General features: G+C 38.7%; 1 protein-coding gene across 1 annotated transcript in view; it reads left to right on the top strand.

Annotated features, from left to right (window-relative positions):
- Positions 1-15,330: 15,330 nt before the first annotated feature.
- The window catches only part of Glipr1l2 (GLIPR1 like 2), a 50,882-nt gene continuing 47,178 nt past the window's right edge, over positions 15,331-19,034 (top strand). The window contains exon 1 of the mRNA XM_026409349.1: positions 15,331-15,564. Within this exon, the coding sequence (XP_026265134.1) occupies positions 15,331-15,564 (234 nt within the window). The remainder of the gene's footprint in view (positions 15,565-19,034) is intronic.

Here is a 19,034-nt window from a genome sequence, read left to right as displayed (position 1 = left end):
AGTTTGAGTACGATTGTTTAAAGTCTTGACATGCCACATTACATCTTTTAAACCAATTTGTGGGATAAATAGTGAAGCTAGGTGATCATACCAACAAAACACAGATCGTCTCCAACTATGTTTGAGATTGGGGAGGTTTGCTGGCTGTTGAGCTGGTCCCTTCTTTTGTGTGACCACTCCTGGGGCTGTTCCTCCTCTCTCAGTGACAAATAGGTTGAACTTTTGTTCAGTAGGCAAGCTAAGGGCAGGGGCTTGGAGTAAGGCCCCTATCAATGCCTTAAAGGCTTTAATCTGTTCTGGTTCCCATATCAGGGAAGTTGTTCCTTGGCATAGTGTCTCTTTGAGGAGGCTATAAAGAGGCTTAGTTAATTCCCCATATCCAGGGATCCAAAGCCTACAATATCCAGTTATCCCTAGGAAGCCTCTAAGTTGTCTTATGGTTTGAGGTAGAGGATACTGTCCTATAGGAGTTATTCTTTCTGGTCCTAGTTTGAGGGTTCCTTGAGACAGCTATAATCCTAAATATTGAACTTGTTTTTGGCACAATTGAGCTTTTTTCTTTGATACTTTATAACCCTTATCAGCTAAGAAGTTTAAAAGTTCTTTAGTGGCTTCCTGACATTTCTTTTGAGTGGAGGCACATAAAAGTATGTCATCTACATATTGTATGACAGTCAGAGATGTTTTATCTCTGATCTCTGTTAAATCCTTAGCTAGGGTTTGGCCAAACAAATGAGGGCTATCTCTGAACCCTTGGGGCAGTACGGTCCAACTTAGTTGAGATCCGCTATCTGGTTCCTCAAAGGCAAACAGATATTGTGATTAGGAGTCTAAGTGTATACAGAAAAAGGCATCCTTTAAGTCTTACACAGTAAACCATGCAGCAGCTGCTGGAATCTCAGATAACAAGAGTGTATAGATTAGGAACCATAGGGTGGAGAGGAACAAATGATTCGTTAATTATTCTCAGGTCCTGAATTGGTCCCATTCCCCATTGGGTTTCTGAATTCCTAAAATGGGTGTGTTACATGGGCTGTTGCAGGGCACTAAAAGTTTCTGTCTTTTGAGATTCTGAATGATCTTCAATAAGCCCTTTTTTGCCTCTGGGCTTAGAGGATATTGTCTCTGATGTGGAAAGACAGAAGGATCTTTTAAGACTATTTTGATTAGAACTGCACTTTTTGCCCGTCCAATTTTGCCTTCAGTAGCCCACACTTCAGGGTTTATATCACATTCTCATAAAGGCAGACATAATGGCCCTCATGGTCCCAAATTCATTGTAATGGATGTCTGAAGTTTTGAAAGTAAGTCTCTTCCTAATAAAGGAGTAGGACATTCCAGGACTATCAGAAATGCATGAGAAAACATCATCCAGTCCCACTCACAACTCAGTGGGGGAGTAAACTTTCTGGTAATAGGCCGTCCAGACGCTCCTTGTACTGTTGTAGTATTAGAGGAAAGAGGTCGGGGTAAGAGGTGAGCACAGAATAACTGGCACCAGTATCTAAAAGGAAGTTGACCTCTTCGCTCCCTACGGAGAAACATACGTGATAGGAGTTACGTGAGGGAGCCAGAATTGAGCCTGGGCCCATCAGGCCTGTGTGGAGGAGTCTGGCCTCTAGGACCTTCGCCCCTCAGGACAGTTGCTCTTCCAGTGATTGCCTTGACATTTAGGGCAGGGCCTTTTCAGTGGTCACTTGGCTACTGGGCAATCCCATTTGAAATGTCCTTCCTCTCCGCAATGGAAACAAGTCCCTTTTGTGGATTGAGGAGCATTTTGTCTTCCTTCTTTTTCACCCTGGAGCTTACTCCTCTAAGAGCAAATACCAGTGTTTCAGTCCTTTTTCTGTCTCTGAGCTCTTTCTCCTTCTTTTCCTCTTGATCTCTGTTATAAAAAACAGAAGTGGCAAGCTGTAGGATGTTATCTAAAGATTGATCAGGGCCATATGCCAATTTTTGTAACTTCCTCCGAATGTCTGGGGCTGACTGAGTGATAAATTTGTCCTTTAAAAGTAATTGGCCCTCTGTGGATTCAGGATCCATGGTGGTGTGTTTTCTTATTGCCTGAGTTTCTCCATGAAAATAGCAGGGCTTTCCTGGGGTCCCTGAATAATTTCTGAAGCCTTAGAATAGTTAATGGGCTTTTGCTTGATTCTCCTGAGGGCCTCAAGGACCAACATTTGGAAACGTCTAATTTTCCAAGCATCTTGCTCATCATTTGAGTTCCACTCAGGATCATTTCTGGGAACTTCCTGTGCTCCAGATGGACGATTTGGTTTGCTCCTAGTCTGTTCTGCTGGGGCAAGAGCAAGGTGTAGGTCCATCTCCAAATTCCTCAGCTGCTCTTAGGGCTGCTTCCTTCTCATTGAAAGTCAAAGTCTGGTTGAGTAATAGCATAATATCTTTCCAGGTGAGGTCAAACACCTGGCCTATGTTTTGAAATACCTCAATATATTTATCTGGGTCCTCCAAAAATCTCCCCAAGTCTGTTTTTATCTGCCTTAGGTCTTGAAGGGAGAAGGGAGTATGTACTTTGATTGGTCCAAATTCTCCTCCTGGCATCTCCTGGAGAGGTAATATATTTGATCTGTCTATTGGGGCAGATGCAGAGAGGCCAGGGTATGGAGGACAGGATGTCCGCCGTTGCACATATTGAGGCCAGGCCTGGCAGCAGAAGAAAATGAGGCACTTTTTCTTGAGCGTCTGTGGGTCAAATTTATCCCAATTTTTCAATATGCAGGTAAGTGGTGTACCTAGCATATTGGAGAGAGAAGCTCCTATCTGAGTGAGAAGAAGAAAAAAAAAAAAAAAACAGGACTTGGGGGGGGCCTGCACCAGAGAAAACTGTTCTCATTAGGGACGTCTCCCTAAGTTTGAGCTTCCTTATGGTCCAGAAAACCCGTCTCTCACCTTGCTTTGCCAAGGGTGTTTCTGGTCCCCTTTGGCAAAGTGCTAGGGTCTCAGTTTGCCCTGTGCCAGAGACCCTGGGAGGATTCAGACTTAAGGGCCTTACTGCTTTCCTCCCTGCCACTAAAACCCACAGCAAAAGCGAATCACCCACTCTTCTTGTTGCCTTTTGCTCCATAGACTAAAGGAATCTCCTGAGGGTAAGGGATATTTACTGGTTGTAAGGCATATAGTGCTTTCTATCGGAGCAACTACTGGAAGACTTGATTCTAAAAATGCCTTCCTCTGGCAGCTTAAAGAGAACACAGCACATTCTAAACATCGGAGTGGTAATGGAAGATTTTAAAACAGACTAGTGAAAGTTACCTATGTGCATAAGGGAACCTGGGCACCTTTTTACTAATTATCCCATGTCTTTCTCGGTCCAACCTGAATTGCTAGCGTTTCTGACCAGCGAAGAAAGGAGAGCATCCAGGAGGGGATGGATGCGGGTTCAGGAGTGTTACACGGAGGCAAATGTAATTGGGGCTTTCCCTCAGTGCCATTCATCTACTGATCACCCTAGATACCCCTTAGGGCTGTCGGGAGGGGGTTCAAGAGAAAGGAACCTTAGGAATACATCTGAGTGTAGCCCAGACCAGAATTCCACAGTTGTTCCAAACTCCCTTCTCCACCTCCATGCAGCCAAGGCAGATCGGGATTAGGGACATCAGGATTAGGGACACTGTGTACTCACGCCAACTGCTCTCCAGGCCCAGACAGAAAAGTGGGAAGCGGCTTTGGCAGAACCCAACATGCCTGCTCTGTATGGAACAGGTGATTGAGAGCTGCCTAGGTCGGGAAACCTCTCACCCGAGTCTTGAAGAGTGGCGGCTCCACTAGTTGCATTTAAGTATTCGTCGGGTGCCCACATCACCTTCCAGAAAGAAAGAGAGAGAAAGATGCACCTCAGACAGACATGGGGTGCGTGGAGAGGTGCTTACCTTGGTGTAGATCTCGGTGGGGAACCGCCAATCTGTTACCGCTGTTTACCGGTGACTGATGAGTCCTTGCTTCCCCAATGCTGAAGTATAACACCAGAGAAACACTCTGAGGCATGTTTAGAGTGAGAAGGTAGAAGCTTTATTAAAGGACAGTAGAAAAGACTTCAGGGAGGAAGAAGGGGACCCAAGAGGGGGAATCCATGGAAGGGGGAGGTCTTCTCTCTTTTATAGCTAAGGTCTACTTTCCCACATTCCTGTCCTTTGTTCTGTTATCTTGCAGTGATGAAATATAGGTGGGAAGGCCCAAAGGGTGAGGGACGGGGGCCACAGGAGTAATCTGGGCAGGAAGGGCTTTTGGATTAGCATCTTCATGTTTGCTGGGAGCTGCTTCATTAACATTTCCTTGGGATGGGCTCCATCTTCATCTTACTCCCTATGTACCTAACTACACTAACTACTTATCTTTAAATCTGGCTTCATTATCATTTTCTGAAATAATCACTTATATTTATTTTATTGATATATTTCATTTTTAAATTAATGATAGATTTTACCACTCTTTATTGTCCTGTAGTGAATGGGACTTTATTTTTTCTGATAACCATTATGTACAAAGCTCAAAAACATGCTCAATACATAGTAGAAAATGAAAGAATGTGAAGAAATCAATGAAAAAATAAAAGCAAATTAAATTGATGAATTACTAATAAATTAGCATCCTGTCAGAATGCTAAGCTGAGAAGAAAAATTTGATGTGCAAAGACATTGAGCAAACTTTGGGGCAAGGACCTCTATAGAAATGAAAGTGATGTTTAAAACTCAACATGAAGGAATTACATTTTGTCAGGGACTTGAAATGGATATAATATAAATGTCAAAAACAAAGTTACCTACTTTGTAGTTTTGTCCATTTTCGATTTTTGAGTCTTCAACATAAGAGGCATTGTAGAAATATTTGTTGACGTGACATTGTCAGTAGAAAGCACTGTAAAGATTTTTAAGCAGTGTTACGGTAGAAACATTTTAATTTTTTTTTTGTTTAAAAAGGTATTTTCTACATTGATTACCTTATTCTAAAACTCAGAAAAAACTAAGTGAATTCTTTTCATTTTATTTTACTTTCCTCTTTTTTAGGAAATCTAGATATTGTTGTACCTAACAGAATGTATCAAAATATTTCAGTGTTGATTCAATTATTTCTTGCCTTTGAAATTGATAAATCAAGCTTTTAATTTTTCTATTTCATTGACAGAAGATGCAAGTTTGCAGTCAGAAAAGGGCACATCTCAGCGAACAACATGTAATCCATTCAGCCTAAGTTTGGTTGTTTTGAAAACATTTTGTCATTTACGTGCATAAAAAAATTTTGAAGTGTGACAATAAAGGAACATCTTCATTTAAATGTAACTCATCATCATTTTGATTCAGTATTAAACTTTCTGTACTCCTCTCTGGTATCCAAATTTAATGTGTGTTTTTAATTCAAAAGATATATTTATTATAGTATGGAAAATGGGGAAAAGTAAAAAGTGTGTGTGTGTATGTGTGTGTTTGTGTATGTGTGTGTGTATGCATTAGGGTTCTCTAGATCAACAGAACCAACAGAACCAACCATATAAATATGATTGTAAAATGGGAATTTATTAGATTGGCTCATAGGACCAGAAGCTAAATAGTCCCACAGTGGCCATTTGCAGGCTGGAGAGCTGTGGAGGAATCAGTAGCTGCTCAGTCAAGAATCTGGAGCCGCAGAACAAAAGGGATCAATGATGCAGCCCCAGTCTGGGGACCAAATACCTGGAAACCCCCTGGAGAGTCTCTAGTACTAGAGTCCACCTGGAAAAAGGAGCTGGAGTCTGATGTCCTCAGGCAATTGCACGAACAGTCAAGCTTGTATCTGCTGCTTCTTCCTAGTTCTTCAAACTTTTTTTCCTATGGAAATGTCTAATCTATTGAACTATGCTGCCTACACTTAGGGTGGGTCTCCACCTCAGTTTGCTGTCTCAAATGCCAATCGTTTCTAAAACACCAAAAAGCCTCTTAATTTTAGGCATCTCAAAATCCAATCAACTTGAGAATTCAGATTAATCATCACTATGTATTGAAAAAGTCCCTTTTCTTATTTTCTAATGGGAATGAATTGTAACTTAAGTTACAGTAGATATAAGGAATTAAATATATTTCACACATGGAACCAACCTAGGTGCCCTTAAATAGATGAATGGATAAAGAAAATGTGGTATATATATATTAGATGGAATATTACTCAGCTTTAAAGAAGAATGAAATTATGGCATTTGCTGGTAAATGGATGGAGTTGGAGAATATCATGCTAAGAGAAATAAGCAATTCCAAAAAACCAAAGTCTGAATGCTTTCTCTGATATGCAGTTGCTAATTCGCAGGAAGGGTGAGGGTTGCAGGTGCTAGGGAAGAATAGGATTACTTTAGGTAGAAGAGAGTAAAGGGAAGGAGGGGATATGGGGACAGGAAGAATAGTGAAGAAAATAGTGAAGAAAAGTGGCTGGGGAACAAGTTGATGGATTGAAACTCTTGATTTAATAAAAGTGATTAAATCAATGGATTAAATGCAAAAAGAAAAATTAAACTTTTAAGACTTCACAAAAAGGTATGGAAAGCTCAAAACTTCTAAATAACACATGTCAAAGAAGAAATGTCAAGAGAAATTGCAATATTTTGAATTAAATACAAATGAAAACACAACTTACCAAAATATGTGGGATACAGCAAAAGCAGTACCCAGAGGAACATTTATAGCACTGAATTGATATATTTAAAAAATACAATCTAAAATCAGTCATCTAAGTTTTCACTTAGGAAACTAGTGGGGGTGGGGGGGGAAGAGCAAACAAAATCCAAAGAAAATAATAAAAATCTGAGCAATCAAAAAATTAAACTCAAGGAATCAATTTAGACAATAACTGAAAAAAAACAGAAAAGATCAATAAAATTCATATGTTATTACTTAAGGGGGGAAAGAGAGAAAGAACATAAATTACCAACACCAGAAATGAAAAGAGGGATGTTACTAAAATAATATCTCATGAACATGAAAAGGATAATTGAGGAAAACTATGAGCAACTCTACCACAAATATACTTAGATGAAATGGACCAATTCAATGAAAGACACAGTGTGCCAAAACTCACAAAAAAATAAATAAATAGACAATCTGCATAGGTATATAGCTATTAAATTAAACCAGTAATTAATAACCTTCCAAAAGAAAACTCCAAGCCTGAATTAATTCACTGGTAAATTCTATTACCATTTGACAAAATCCAACACCCGTTCATGATAATAATTCCCAGTAAACTAAGAATAGTAGAGACACTCAGGGTCACTCCAGGGGAACTGGGCTGCATAAAATAACCATACAAGAGACAGAGATACCTTTCTCTTTGGGGGTCCTGTGATGGCTCCTCTGACCTTAAGGGTCCGCAGAAAGGAGAGCAAGTGTGTGCTGACCTCTTTTATTGAGGAAAAGCCATTCAAATGAGGCAAGGGGTCAGGTTTCAGGGGGCTGAGTCTTAACTTCATGATGTCTGCTGTCAGCAGCTTGACTGACATCTAGGAAGGCCACACCCAAAGGCAGAGCAAGAGAAGGGGACACACAAAGGGTGTTTCCATGGAACATTCTATCCCAAACAGGACAAGGGGATAATATCACAAAGGAACAGGTGAGCATAGCTCAACCCACGGGGCTGCAGAAAGCCATACCTATGCATGAAGACACATTCTGCTACTTCCAGGATCAGGGCAACTGTGTGGGGCCACTTTGAATGTGGCCAGATCACTGGAAGTGACTGACAGAGCCTCAACCGATCAGGGAAGGAAAATGCTGGTCACTCAGCATGACGGCCCCCCACAGAGGACTTCCTAAAGATATTGATAAATAATATCCACAAAAATCCTTAGAATTAACTTCACACTTAATGGTAAGAATCTTTAAAGCTTTCCCACGAACATCGGGAACAAGGTAGACTTCTCTCCCCACTGCTTTTTATCACCATATTGAAAGTTGTAGCTATTGCAATCATACTTGAAAAGAAACTAAAAGGCATACAGATTGGAAATAAATATTTTCTTTGCAGATGACAATCATTTGTGTAGAAAATCCAAAAGAATCAATAACAAAAAATAAAATTAACAACAAAACAAAACAAAACTCCTGAAACTGTTACTAGGCAGGGGTTCCTTGGTTTTTGTCTTCTTGAAAGAATAACTTCACTCAAGAGACATAGATAGAAAAAGCATAGACAGTTACATAGTGAAAATAAATTCCAGGGAGAACATAGGGTAGGCCATCCAAAGGGAAGAAGTGGTCTTTTTTTGCTTTGTGAGTTTTTATTATCTGCTTGGAATCTTCCCATTCCATGAACTATATTTATTTGGGAGTAGTTACCGCAATTTCCTACCATGCCTTGGTGCCAGGAATTTTGTGGGTGCTCTAAAGTTGGAAAGTCCCTCAGGCTGGTTACACACTAATTTCTTAGTTTTAAGAAGATAGTAATTGGCCATGAGAGGTGGTTTATTGGCAAGGTTTTTTGTTTGTTTGTTTGTTTGTTTTTTGTCACTCAAGATCTTTTGTTCTTCAAGATGAAGTGAGCGCTATTCTCCCTTTCTCTATCCCCCTGCTCATATCTGTCAATCTACTCTAACAGATCAAATAAGTGATTATAGAAAGGTTGCAGGATTCAAGGTCAATATGAAAAGGTCAATTGCTTTTCTACATACTAAAAATTCACTAGAATTGAAGTTAAAAATACAATATTGTCAGGCGTGGTGGCACACACCTGTAATCCCACCAGCTCAGGAGGCAGGGGCAGGAGGGTTACAAGTTCAAAGCCAGCCTCAGCAACTTAGCAAGGTCCTAAGCAACTCAATGAGACCCTGTCTCTAGATAAAGTATGAAAAAGGGATGGGGATGTGGTTTAGTGGTTTTGAGCCCCTGAGTTCAATCCCTGGTAACAATATCCCCCCATCCCTGCCCCATTGTGGTGTGAACTGATCAATATAATCAATAAGTCACAGACATAGGTTCTAGATAATAGGAATAAGATAACAAGGATAAGCAACAGTAAGATATAACTTCATAGATAAGTTCATCAGGAATAAGCCTAAGTAATAGTAATAAAATCATGTAACTGTAAGACACAGGATTTAAGCCACAGGAAAAAGATATGGGACAGTAAAAGGTGACAAGTCAGTATGCCAGTATAGTTATAGATAAATATAGGCTGATAGGGGTTAATATAGACAAGGTTAATCAATATAATTGTAAACAATTGTATTAGCTTGATCATGTATGTGGTGAGCCGTTTCTGTGTACTGTGGCCGCCATTACAAGATGGCGCTGGCTCCGCTGTAGTCTGTGACAAACAACTCCTTATCAGAATGAGTTGGCATGCTGTGACTTGGCACCCTATGAGAAAAGTCCACGTGGCAGTTGTGCATTGGGGCTTTATCTGCTTTATTAAGGCTGGGGCACACGGGAGTAGTAGCAGTAGTAGTGGCAGTAGGAGTAGTGGCAGTAGGAGGAGTAGTAGGAGTAGAAGTAGTAGAAGCAAAAAGACATGTCAAAACAAGGGCCTGAATAAACTGCTGAAAGAAGATTCCTGAGTTGCGTCTTCCTTGCGGGCAAGGGGTCGTGACACATGTAGACATAGGCTTATAGATATCAGTAGTAAAATGATGAGTAAATGAGATAACTGCAAGCATCAAATAAGATACTAGTACTGGGACAGTGGGAATGGAGTCACTGTCGCTATACAAACAAAAAGGTGTGGCCAGAGGACTCCATCTTAGCTGTTCCAAACTCCATCTTAGTTTTTCTGTTATTGCTCCTGTGAAGAGAAAACTGCATGACCCATTTCTGAGAAACAGAAATTAAAGCTGTGTTCTTAAAAAAACAAACTGTTTTTCTGTTCTTTGTACCCCACAGAATGTACCAAACTCAGGATATGGTGGTGGTCATGGTGAGCTACATCCTGAGTTTGAGTACATTTATGGGTCTACATGACTTTAAAATAGGTTATCGTCCCTGCTCAGCTGAAACTCAGGATATGGTTGTCTAACACTTGTTTGGACTGGAGATGTGATTAAGCTAAAGTCTTTTTTTTTTTTTTTTTAGCTTCTGTACCTTGCTTTCTTGCATTACACTGAGAAAAGCAACTGAGTACTGAGTTGTGGGCTTTTTTTTAATCCTTAAATTCCCAAGACACAAGTGAGGAAATTGCTATTCTCCCAGAGTCTCAGTCTCTACAGGTGGGAGACAGTCCCTGGTCAGGTAAATAAAGCTGTTTTTTGTTTGAATTCGAACTTAGAGTGTTTTCTGAGGCGGGCTCCCCATAATATCCCCCTAAAACAAACAAACAACAACAACCAACGTAATACTATTTATGTTAGCACCCTCCCCCCAAAAAGAAGTATAAATCTAACAAAAATATATACAACATCTATGTGAGAAAAACCAAAGCTTTTTTTTTTAATTTTTTTTTTTAAAGAGAGAGAGAGAGAGAGAGAGAGAGAGAGAGAGAGGAGAGAGAGAGAGAATTTTATTTTATTTTTAAGTTCTCGGCGGACACAACATCTTTGTTGGTATGTGGTGCTGAGGATCGAACCCGGGCCGCACGCATGCCAGACGAGCGCGCTACCGCTTGAGCCACATCCCCAGCCCTTTTTTTAAAATTTTTTATGTATTTATTTTTTTGGTACTGGGGATTGAACTCAGGGACATTTGACCACTGAGCCACATCCCCAGCCCTTTTTTGCATTTTATTTAGAGACAGGGTCTCACTGAGTTGCTTAGTGCCTTGCTTTTTGCTAAGGCTGGCTTTGAACTCATGATCCTCCTGCCTCAGCCTCTTGAGTTGCTGGGATTACAGGTGTGTGCCACCATGCTCCACAAACCAAAGCATTTTGATAAAAGAAATCATAAAGTGAAAATACTCATGCTACAAATGTTTTCTATATATACATATATGATGTGTTGTATGTAACCAGATTTCAGAATGAATTAGAGTCCCTGTAAAGAAAGCAAAAGGAGACAGAAGCAAGGTACAGAAACAACAGATTACATTAGGTCACTGGCATCATTACTACATTACTATTCATTGTCTCATTAGGCAAATTACAGAGTTAGTAACATTATGCAGTTTATTAATCAGTTACAAATTATGTTGCAATGTGCAATGTTAGAAGCTTAGTGTAACTTTCAAGAAAGTCCATTGTTTAAAGTTATTGTTATGTGGATAGGCTTTAGGAGCAGCGGAACTCGGTGCAACATTGTAGTTGTCTAACAAGAAAGTTCCTTTATTCCCAGGAGCTGACTATCTGAGATCAAGAGGCTGATAAGACTCTAGCACACAGCTTCCTCATGAAAGGCATTACCACAGCAGCTAGCCATTTCTGCACTTTTGCAGAAACTTTCCAGGCACGGAGTATGTATTAGTTATCTTACTAGTTCCTGGGATAAACTGCAGAATGTTTCAGCAGTGGAAAACAACATGCCTATTATTCCCTGGGAGTTTGTTCATCAGAGGAAATTCGCTGTCTTTTATATTTCCATAGCTAAAACCCTTACAGGTCTCAGCACCTAAAATACAATTTGTCTCTTTCCAAAGTCAAGGCCATGAAATTGAGCATACTCTGGGAATGTTTATATAAAAATCTCACTCTTAAATATGTATTATTTCTGTATTTTGGGGATCGATATTTAGAATTGATGTAGGAACAGAGGAGGCTGGACACCCGAGGAATTTTCGGGACTGCAGCCAGCCAGTCCAGAGTGTGGCTTGTGCCTGAAAGATTCTCTGGACAGAGATTTTGAGAATTTTTTGAACTTTATATCTAGTGTGTGTGGGGGGAGGGGAGGGTTGGAGCTTCACATGACAAGTGCTTTTCCTTCCATCCTCTAGACCAGGCACAGGTTCCACAAGTTTACCAAGAAAACAGAGATAATATCTTTTTGTACAACAAGCTTACAGACTATTCTCTATCAATCACACCTTTTGTGTGCAAACCTGGCATTTATAAGAAAGAGGAAGCTTCACAGCAAGTGCTTTCTGCAGATATCCTGCCTGCTGATATTCTTTGTAAAGATCTTTCTGACTAGGGAAGCTTAATTATGGCAAGAGATCTTCTAGGTGGGGGTCTGTGGCCTGCTTCAGTATAGTTATATGTATGAAATAACTCTTTATAATCTTAGCAAGGGACAGCATTGTCCAGCCTAGGTTAACAACTTTCAAACAACGTATTTATAAATTTGGATGCATTTCTAAAAATATATTTAGATCTGCTAGTAGTTCATGAAATGAAAATTAACAGGAAATAGTTAAATAAATAAAAACAAACACTTGCAAGATAACTTTAGACAAATTATTTCTCTTTTTCTTAATTTTTCTGTTTGAGAAGGTATTAGTGATAATTATATCTTAAGGTTTTTATGATCTGAATGAGTTGATACTTGCTAACCATTTGAAATACTGAATCACACATAATAGTAAGAATATATGAAATGAATTTGAAATAATATTGACAAACCTATATTATAATTGCTTGAAAATTCATCTATCATTTTTACTTTTTCCCCCACATTTTTGTATTGGTGCATTATAGTTGTACACATTGATAGGATTTGTTGTTACATATTTGTACATGCATTCAACATAACATTCTAATTTGACCAATATCACTCCCCAGCACTTTCCCACTCCCTCTTTACTTCCCACCCCTTGGTCCCTTTTATTTACTGATTTTCCTTTGATTTTTAGGAGAACCACCCTCACCTTTGTTTTCTTTTTTTCTCTCTAGCTTCTGTATATGAGATAAAACATATGCCGATTAACTGAGTTTGACTTACATTACTTAACATGATGGTCTCTAGTTCCACCCATTTTCTTGCAAATGTCATAATTTTTCTTTATGGTTGATTAAAACTCCATTGTGTATATATACCACATTTCTTTATCCATTCATCTGTTGATGGACACCTAGTTTGGCTAGTGTGAACTGTGCTGCTATAAACATGGGTATGACTTTAATTCATTTATAAAACTGTATGACTATAATTGACTTATAAACATAAAGATGACTCTAATTTTTCAAGGTAAATACTGAAAAGTGGTATAGCTGGGTCATATGGTGGTTCCATGCCTGTATTATCTTTAACCAAAAGTTTCCTATGGACAGACTCCATGTTTGTTTACTTTTCTAACTCTAGTTTCTAGAGTTGGCTCTGACACATAATAGCTATTAAAGAAATATCTATTAAATTGGTGAGTGCCACGTCTCATAATGAAATGAGCTGTCCAGGATACGTTGACTTCCCTGTTAATATAATTATTTGGTCAAAGGATGTGATGATCACCAATCACTGATGTATTAGAAAATATGTTTAATCGTCGCACTAGTGAAATTGTCTAAAATTTCTTCCAAATCTAAAATTCTATTATTCTATTTACTTGAAAATGAGGTTTGTATTTTGTCTACTGGTCTTTTTCAATTACCTAACATGCGGCCTGGTAATTTATGTTAAAAGAATAAAGACATGAATGAAACCATCTTTTGAAGGTCTGCTACTTTTCAATAGTGTGAACAGAAGATAATTTTCATTTTTAAACATTATTGGGGATACCTGTGATTGAACCCAGGGGTTCTTTACCACTAAGCTGCAACCCCAGCCCCGACCCACTTTTTAAATTTTTGAGACAGGATCTCCTTAAGTTACTTAGGGCCTCATTAAGTGGCTGAGGTTGGACTCCAACTTGGGATCCTTCTATCTGAGCTATCCCAGTTACTGCAGTTACAAGTGTTTACCACAGTGCTGGGGTATTTTTAAAAGTACTTTGCTTTTTTAGATACTTTTTAAGGCAACCAGTTACAATGTTTTCTTTGTGGGAAATTTATGTCCAACTGTCCCAGTGAAGCCAGAATTAGACAGGCAGTCAGTATAATTAGGTAAATGGAGTCAGGTTGGGTCAAGGAGGCCAATTTTGAGTGAGTCTGGGAAGTTGGAGACTGTCCCCGGAGGGATTGAAATGTTAATTCCTTCAGAGCCCTTCTTCCCCCTTATCAAGAACCTGCCCTTGCTCCTACTAGCCCAATGAGTTGCCCCTCCCTTCAGGGAACTATCAGGTTGTTTGTGTGCAGGGCTGCTCCATCCTGCCCTTACCCCTTCAGCCCACCTGTTGGGCCATCCCACCAAGCTCTTGGGCCTAGTCACATAAGCAGAAAGGAGAAAGATAAGGAGGAAAAGGCAGGAGAACAAAGGAAGGCTAGGACATAGAGAAAGGGCAGAACACCTCACCTCTTGGGATACCAGGATACCAGCTATGGCCCCCTTCTCCATCCTGGGAGAAGGCTAAATTACCTCTTTTTAAATAAACCCTGCTTCATATGCTTGCCTCTGCATGCTTCTCTAATGTTCAAACTTCAACATGTGGGGAAGCAGGACTCGTCACCGATAACTGGAGGTATCACCAGTGATATTTAATATTACCTTAATGTTGTTGAGTACAATATATGCATACCCAAAAACCAATGCATACTTTTATTTCACCCCTAGTATTTAAACTCTTCAGAGCAATTTTTTTTTTTTTTTGGGGGGGGAGCAAAATGTTTGAACTAGATCAGGCCACTGCCAAGATTCTAGCTATTTTTATCTGAAATAAAGGAAACAAACAAAAAGTGAGTTCTTTCCTTCTATGAATGGGACAGTCAGTGGCAGAAGATGAATACTGATATCCCATCCTCAATAGTACTTATGAGAGAACAGAAATATTCTCATTTAATGAGAGTTTTATAATCACTACTTCATCCTCAATCCTGAACTTTCAATTCCTCTATTTGTTTTGTAATTTCCCATAAAGAAGAGAGAAAAATCTCAAGGAAGAAGTCAGGCTTAAGGAGGATATTCTGTCCATAATAAGAATAAATAAATAAAAAGAGCACGCTACACCAAACTCCCAATTCAACAGTTAAAGATGAAAAGGAATTCATTTTTATCAGTAACATAGAAAGAATGGCCACTTCCCCTTGCACAATTACAAAGTCCCTTGAACATGTTAATTATCAGCAACTGGCATTTATCATATCAAGTGGTAGTTGGTCAGTGAAAGATGACACATCATTCTGGGTCAGAAATCAACTCAGGATAATAATTTGCTACATTGCCTTGTGAAAAGCTTCAAATCATTTCACTCAAGTATCCCTTCCATTAGTTCGCAGACATGTATTTTAAGCTTTGTCTGTCGCAAGGCTCTGGCTTTCCTGTCCCACCTCTTTTTTCCTCCTTAATGCTCTTCCAGGTTCTGCTCTCCAGCTTTCTGAGATAAGACTTGCTTGCGCAGCCCGGTAGATTGGCAGGTCACAGGGGCGGGCTGGCGCCTGCGCACTGTCCTATCTGCGTCGGGTGAAATATGGAGGCCACCAGGCCCTTCGCCTCCGGGTGGTGCGATCAGTCTTTCCCCCTGGCGCTAGGGGGCGTTTTGCAGCTGTGGCTCTGCGAGCTGTGGCTTCTTCTGTTGGGTTCCGGTTTGAACGCGTACTTTTTGCCGCACGAAGAGGACGTAGACTTCATCAATGAGTACGTGACTCTCCACAATGACCTCCGGGGCAACGTTTACCCCAGAGGGTCTAACCTGCGCTTCATGGTGAGACTCCTGGGCGGTTTCCCAACCTCCCGGCGCTCTAGTCACCACGCACCCCTCCGCCTCGGGAAGTCTGGGCCACTGCCCTGAGGCTTTGGATTCCTGAGAACCACACTTACACCTTAGGTTTCAAACATAATGTGTAAAATCAGTGGCCCTCTAAGACATGGTTATTAAGAGGATTTTGCATAGGACCGAGTCTAAGGCCAGTGTGGCACTCCGCTGAGGTGCATATTTTAAGAGGGCACCACGTCAAGAAGATACTTTAATGTAGTAGTTTTCTTGACTTTTTAATTAAAAAGTCAATCAAACTTATTGACTTATAATCAAGAAAATATCAAAATTTTAAACAAAGACAAGGATCCTTGGAACTGAACTATAGAGAAGCAAGTAAAGCACTCTTAGGGCAGTGCAATTGCAAGGTTAGTCTGTTTTTATTTAAAATTTTGATTTTTTTTTCGTGGATGTTTTTCACATTAATTCCGACTTTAAAAAATAGGGTTTGTCTTCATTACTGAGTGTACTCTCCACGTTTTGCTCCCAAGGTCTCCTCCCACAATATGGATTAGACATATTTTAGTTTGTTCTTGTTTATTTTCTTTAACTTTTATATTGCCAGCATTTTCTCATCAGATTATAGGTAGTTCCATTTGCTGAAGATAGTTTTGTCCAAGTCAGGTTTTTATCTTTTTAATTCAATCATAGACTTTGGAGATATTTTAGAATTTTAACTACATATTTTCTATCCTTTTGGGATCACTTCTGTTCCTTCTAAAATTGGAATTATCCTTCCTCCTGAAAATTAATAAATTCACAATACTTTTTAATTCAACTTTTCATAGGTTTTTATATCTCTAAAAATTATATTAGATATTTCAAATATAAAAAAGTAGTTTAAAGAATAATAAACCTGGAACTCACAATCCGAAATTTAACATATGAACATTTTTACAGAAATAGTATTTTGGTTATAGCTTAAGACCCCACCCTAAATTTTTTCCTGTTTCTTCTAAAAGTTGGTGTATGTTTCCCAACTATTTCTAGGAAATAAATAATTAGCATAAATACTGTATTCTATCATAATAGTACATTCTATTTAGAAGTTTTCTGTAATATGTTAGGAGATCAGATGTTTTATTTTTTATTCTCTTACTAGTTATTCTTAGCATTTTAAAATATATACCCCATTTTACAAATTCCAAAGTTTATCAGTATCACTGTCACCAGACATGGGTCAGAAGTAGGCTCTCCAAAGAGGAAAATGAAACCCCAAATCACCCTGATTGGATTCTTGACTTTTATTGCTGGAAAGAATTTCAGGATGCCTCCAAATCAAGGCACAAAGATTTATTTAAGGGCATCAAAGGTATACACACCCCAAAGGCAGGGTGTAGGTGCCCCTTACCTTTTAGAGAAAAGACAACTGACAACTGCAGGGTTGAGTTCTCTGATTATGTATATGATTTTCCTGGGAAGAAATGTGCAGGTTCTCAGGAAACCTCCTTTGAAAACAAATGCCATGACAGACATTTGATATTTGGGGTTCATTATTTTTGGGGAGGAGGGTTAAGGAGTCTAGTCATAAATCACTTTGGGGCATACTATTTTCATTTTGAACCTGGTTACATTTAAATTGTTTGTGTTTTTGTTCTACTTGATCAGTTACAAGTGTATGCTGGAGGTTTTGTCCATACAATGAAAGAAACAAACATGACTGGTCATGCTCATAGATCCAGTCTTCATCTACTAAGGGTCTCTTTTTCCCCAAGAATCCACCTATGTAATTAACCTCCTTCCAATATTAAAATTTCTTATAACACTTAAATTCTGTATATTGCTCTTCTATGTCCATGCTGTTGATGCCAAAAGGACACTTGGGTTGCTTCCATCCTTTGGCTATTTTGCTTAATTTTACTGTGAATGTTAACAGACAAATATTTGCTCTAGTCCCTGCTTCTCTTCTAGGTATGCACTCAGACTAGAATTGCTGTATCATTTGGTAATCTCATGTTGTTTTTTTCCTCTTTTCAAAGAACTAGCATTTTGTTTTCCATAGTGGCTGCCCAACTTTTGTTCTTACTGGGAATGCACAAGGATCCTAGTTTCTTCATATCTTTGTCAAGTCTTGTTATTTTCAGGTGTTTTTTTGTATAATAAATGTCTAATGGGTATGAAATGATAGCTCATTGTGATTTCATGATTAATGACTTTGAGCGTCTTTTCATGTGCTTTTGGCTACTTGTTTTTCTTCTTTGGAGAAAGGTCTATTTACACAGAATCTCCCAGACTAATGGAATAGAATAAAGGATCCAGAAACAAATCACTATACACAAACACACACACACACACACACACACACACGGACAAATGATATGCTGTTGAACTCATTTTTAAAGTTTTATTGGGGACATTTACATTAATAATCTTAAAAGATATTCATCTTTAGTTTTATTTTGTTTTAGTATCTTTGACTTTGGTTTCAGGATAATGCTGTACTGATAGAATTAAGAAGTGCTTCCTCTGTTGGTGTTAAGTCATCTTTAAGTCTTTGGTATAATTCATCAATGAAGCCATCTAGCTGAAGGACTTCCTTTATTGGCAGATTTGAATTACAGATTTAATCTCTTTACAAATTATGAATTCGTTAGATTTTGTATTTCTTCATGATTTAGTCTTGATGTATGTTTCTAAGAATCTGTCAACTTCATCTAGGTCATTCATTTAATTGACCTACATATGTTAATAGCACTAGTGGTCTTATAATACTTTTTATTTGTTAAGATCAGTAGTATTGTCCTCTCTTTCACTTCTGATTTTAGTTATTTGAGGCTTTACATTTCCAGTTCTCCCAGTGCCATTTGTTGAAGAGGCTATCTTTTCTCCAATATATGTTATTGACACTTTTGTCTGGTATGAGGTAACTGTATTTTTGTGGGTTTATTTCTGTGTTTTATATTCTGCTACATTCGTCTCCATGTCTGTTTTGATGCCCATACAATGCTTTTTTGTTATTATAGATTTATAGTATAATTTTAGTATTATACTAAATACTAAATATTTATGAAATATTGTGATGCCTCCTGCTGCTTCTTCTTCTTCTTCTTTTTTTTTTTTTTTTTTTTTCATTAAGGATTGCTTTGGCTGTTCTGGGCCTCTTAGTTTTCCAAATATCAGGAGCAATTTTCTATTTCCATGAAGAACATCATTTGAATTTTGTTGGGAATTGCATTGAATCTGCATAGCACTTGTGGTAGTATACCCATTTTGACAATATTAATTCTGCCTATCCAAGAACATGGGAGGTCTTTTCATCTTCTAAGGTCTTCCTCAATTTCTTTCTTTAGTGTTCTGTATTTTTTATTGTAGAGGTCTTTCACCTTTTTTCTTATATTGATTCCCAAGTGTTTTGTTTTTCTTTGAAGCTACTGTGAATGGGATGGTTTTCCTAATTTCTCTTTCAGCTGATTCATCAT

Source organism: Urocitellus parryii, chromosome 5 (assembly GCF_045843805.1).
Source record: "Urocitellus parryii isolate mUroPar1 chromosome 5, mUroPar1.hap1, whole genome shotgun sequence".
Lineage (NCBI taxonomy): Eukaryota > Metazoa > Chordata > Mammalia > Rodentia > Sciuridae > Urocitellus > Urocitellus parryii.
The sequence above is the reverse complement of the archived record's forward strand: the minus strand, read 5'-3'. Positions and strand labels throughout refer to the sequence as shown.